At 41.1% G+C, this 4,449-nt stretch overlaps 1 protein-coding gene across 1 annotated transcript; it reads left to right on the top strand.

The window, feature by feature from the left end:
* Positions 1-879: 879 nt before the first annotated feature.
* Positions 880-1,809, top strand: LOC135706395 (chymotrypsin-2-like). The gene is made up of 2 exons (XM_065228002.1): positions 880-984; positions 1,055-1,809. Exons 1-2 carry the CDS (start codon positions 927-929, stop codon positions 1,762-1,764), a joined length of 768 nt encoding a protein of 255 aa, XP_065084074.1. The 5' UTR covers positions 880-926; the 3' UTR covers positions 1,765-1,809.
* Positions 1,810-4,449: the final 2,640 nt, after the last annotated feature.

A 4,449-nucleotide genomic window follows, 5' to 3' on the forward strand; every position in this document is an offset into this window, starting at 1 on the left:
CCACATCCCTAACGGAGGCGTTCGGATTTCGGTTGAAGGCCCCAACTACGCGGTTGTGATTTTTGGTGTTGTACGGAATACTTTTTCCTTCACTTCTGGGCTTCCGATCGGTGGTCAACCGATCCTCGAACCGCTTAATCACTTCGCGATTCCCAACGTTTTAGCGATGGAACGATGCGAGAGATCCTTGTTCTCGTGATGAATGCGCAAGATTTTATCACGCACGAGCTGTTCTTTCGACTCCATTTCCGCGAGTTTTGATCACAGGACTTTAAAACTTGCAGGATGTAAATAATGCAGTATGAACTAAATCCACCCAAATTTTCATTTAATTCTACCCAACGGTTAAAAAGTTAGAGCAATTTCATAGTGTGGCAATTTCATCGTGGACACCCTTTACCAAAATAACAAATTGTGATCGCTCAGTTTTTAGACAATAACACCTAAAAGAGTTATTGAATTGGTATTAGAAGACCTTCAAAATAACAAACTATGGTATTCTTGCATCTAAAAAAGCGTCTGTTACCTGTCTGTTATTGTAATAACAAAATTATGCACCAGTTCGTTATTCATAGAACATTTTTGAGCTATAATTTTTGGTATTTTACCTCTTATTTCAGCCTCACTAATACCATATTTAGGTTGTCAGTTATGCTATTTTCATACCAGAATTTGGTATTAATAAGTTATTTTTTCCTGATCGGGCATCGCTGTTTGCTGTTAAATTAAACTGATATTTTAAGCATGTGAAGGGACACCCAATACATGGATTATGTGTAGATTTAAAATTTCATAAATCATATCGACTGGTCAACGAATTCTCGTTTGTGTTATCAAAGCTGCTGCAGATAAGGCTACGCCGTATAAAAGCACTCACCTTGGCAGATCTTCCCCATTCTGAGTCGAATTGAAAGAGTAGAAGAAACATGAACCGTCTGAGTTTGTTGTTTGTGCTCGTTGGAGCGGTCGCCGTCTTCGGCACCAGTGAGTTTTTAATGGAAGCTGCTCAATTGGAGACCGACATATTTAATCCATGATTTTGGTTTATTTGTAGCTCTCCCAGCGGAATTCCTTGAATGGAAAGGTCGTATCGTCGGTGGTCAGAATGCCGCCTCCGGTCAGTTCCCGTACCAGGTTTCACTTCGTTCATCTAACAACGCTCACTTCTGCGGTGGTTCGATCGTCAACAACCGTTATGTTCTGTCAGCTGCTCACTGCACCTTTGGACGCACTTCTGCCGACACTCGTGTAGTCGTCGGAACTCACCTGTTGAACAGCGGTGGCACTATTCACTATACGACTAACATCATCAACCACGGATCGTACAACCCCAACACTCTCGCCAACGATATTTCGCTGGTGCGGACCGCTTCGGTTATCGCATACAATAACCTTGTTCAACCAATTGATCTGGAATATACCTACATTACCACTGGCAGTGGTGCTCGGGTTTCCGGCTGGGGTCAATTGCGCAATGGCAAAAACTCAAACAATCTGCAATGGCTGAGCACCACAATCATCACTCTGGCTGATTGCCGTAGGCGTTTCGAGCCTGCCTACGCTGCATCTGTATTTGACAACACCATCTGCACGCTGAACCCAAGCGGTCAGGGTGCGTGCTTTGGAGATTCCGGCAGTCCATTGAACTATGAAGGCTACCTGCAGGGAGTCGTGTCATGGGGTATTCCCTGCGGTCAGGGATATCCTGATGTATATGCTCGTGTTTATTCGCACCGTATCTGGATCTTGAACAACGCCGTTTAAATTGCGATGACCTGATCTTTTGTTATTGTTGTGATAATAAATGATGGTTCGGAAAATTGTATACTTACATTGTTGGGAGCGAGCAGAAGAACATGGGAACAATCGCAGCCAACTACATTGCAAATAATGTAACTTTAATAACGTATAGCAAACGTATCCACTTATTTATCAACATACAAACAAATCTCACCTCTTCCGTGGCCCCTATGAGAAGGCGATGTGAGTTTTCCGCACCTTTATTAAGCACGGTTTAGACCAGTTTGATGAGGATATAGAAAATTCCATCATCACCTGGGGCTTTCATATTTTGAATATTTTTAGTTAAAGATCTTAATCATCAAACATATTTTCCTTACTAGTAAGACCCAAACTGAAACTCCCAAACTCCCTTTCAACAAGTTAAATAGCGCGTCTTCATTATTTTTAAGAGATCCCGCATTCCAATTCAAAATATTTACTGATTTGAAATCCATTACTGAATTTCAAAGTCATTACGATATTGTACGAAAATTTAGCTTCGGTTTGAATAACATCAAACATGGGATTTGTTTCCATCATATCGATTGACGATGTTTGCAAAAAAAAAACCATTTTAGGGGCAGTAATGCTACCTTAGTCAAAATCATCAAAATTTCCGTTATAATTATGTTGGCTAGAATTTTGATTTCGATTTCTACCAGCTGTATCATAGGTAGCTTCATTTACTTGCTGAACTTTGTAAGCAGCAGGTATAGATGAAGAATTTGAAGCAAGGGAGCTATTTGTATCTTTCTCTTTCTGTATCTTCGAAAAAAATCCAGCCTGCTCAGAAATTATCCTAAATAGCCAAGATTTCAGTTTGATCATTGTTCACGAAATTTTCAAAAACTCAACACGCAACAGATATGAAGTTCTTCAAATTTCCCTGAAGTTTCTACGAAATTCCTTGATATTCTATGAACTTCCTTGAACTTTCGCAAATTCCTCGGAAGATATTTCTTCAATCTTCAACTTGAATTTCTTTAATGATCTACGACCTTTCCTGAAGTTCTGTGAGCTTCTCTGATGTTTTGCAAATTTTTCTGATGATCTATCAACATTGCTGAAGTTCTGTGAAGCTCTCTGAAATTTTGCAAAATTTTTGATGATCTACGAATTTTCCTGACGTTCTGCAAATTTCTCTGATGATATACAAACTTTCTTTGAAGTTTTGCCAATACTCTGAAGTTTTGCCAATACTCTGAAGTTACGCGTACTTCCCTGATGTTCTGTCTATGAACTTTCCTGAAGTTCTGCAATTTTTTCTGATGATATGCATTCTAGGGGAAGTGAACTTTTGCAATTTTTTTCTTAAGATTGACGAATTTTTCTTTTAAACTCTATGAACTTCCGTGATCACCAGTGCACAGTTGGGTGTGGTGAAATTCGTGCATTCCCGGTTGATGGTGTAAATCCGTATCACAAAATTGCCCACCGATTCCTTTTTTTTGCCGTTCGACGACGACGGGTGTGCTTTCGCGAGAGTGACGTTTATTGGATCCGTTTCTTTGCGCTGGTGTGTTTTTATTTGTAACTAGCGTAAGTGTGCCTGCGATTTGCATTAAGTGTCGGAGATTGTGAGTAAGCTGAAGGATGCCAGCGCCGGTGGTAGTGGTAAGCGTGACTGCTTTCAAACACCCCGATGGGTCTGGGTTCAATCCCAGCCGAGGTCGGTGGGATTTTTCTGAGGCATAAAAATCTCTGGTCACGTCTTCCTTCGGAAGGGAAGTAAAGCCGTTGGTCCCGGCCCATGTGTGTTGAATGGGTGCGATATCCTACGCAGGTGTGGAAGCTGCCTTCCTGCACACTCGATGGATGGCAATCGATGTCCGTCGGTGATTGGCACTATAGATTGCGGAACAGAGACCGACGTTAAATAAGGGAAATAAGAATAAGAAGAAGAAGAAGAAGAAGAAGAAGAAGAATAAGGATGGTTCGCTGAATACGCCCAAGACTGAACGGGCGGTAGCTGGTGACCGTGAACGGTTCCTGGGGAAAGCAATAGATGTGACCCTCCTCCCAGATGACCATGGAAATGCAGGAAGTATTACAACAAAGGCACAGGGCGGACTCGATTATCCGGAGTCTTGAAAAAAATTTCACTCCGGATAATCGGGCTCTCCGGATAATCGAGCCATCCAAAAAAAAATTTTTTTTTTGGTCTTGTGTGGTCTCATTTAATGTTTTTAGTGGTCCTATTGAACGCTATTGAAGGAATATGGAATCGGACCACTGGTTTTGTAGATATGGCCGGAACAAGTTCCGGCATTTATGGGCCATGAGGCTAAATTTGACTTGAAAGGAACAAAACCCATTAAGCGACACATCAAATTAAATCAAAATTTGATATCAAGATCAATGGTGACAAAAATTAAGTACCTTGGACCATATTGGCCACTTCCGGGCAAGTTCCAGGTGCCTCCGGAAAAGTGGCCAGAACCAGACTTGAATAATAACATATCATGCGACACATCAGATTATATCAAAATTCGATAACCAGATATAAAAAAAAATCAGATTACATCAAAATTCGATAACCAGATATGGAAAAAAATAAATACCTTGGACCATATTGGCCACTTCCGGACAAGTTCCAGGTGCCCCGGGAAAGTGACCAGAATCGGACTTGGATAATAACCTATCATGAGGCACATTAAAATACATCAA

Source organism: Ochlerotatus camptorhynchus, unplaced genomic scaffold (genome assembly GCF_037179485.1).
Source record: "Ochlerotatus camptorhynchus isolate MF236.1 unplaced genomic scaffold, CSIRO-AGI_Acam_v1.1 ptg000277l, whole genome shotgun sequence".
NCBI lineage: Eukaryota > Metazoa > Arthropoda > Insecta > Diptera > Culicidae > Ochlerotatus > Ochlerotatus camptorhynchus.

What these genes read in the sequence shown, in the direction of transcription:
- LOC135706395 (XM_065228002.1), top strand. Translation starts at nt 927, where the DNA reads ATGAACCGTCTGAGTTTGTTGTTTGTGCTCGTTGGAGCGGTCGCCGTC. An exon ending in GGTCGCCGTCTTCGGCACCA is followed by an intron (nt 985 to 1,054) that starts GTGAGTTTTTAA and finishes GTTTATTTGTAG; the next exon opens with CTCTCCCAGCGGAATTCCTT.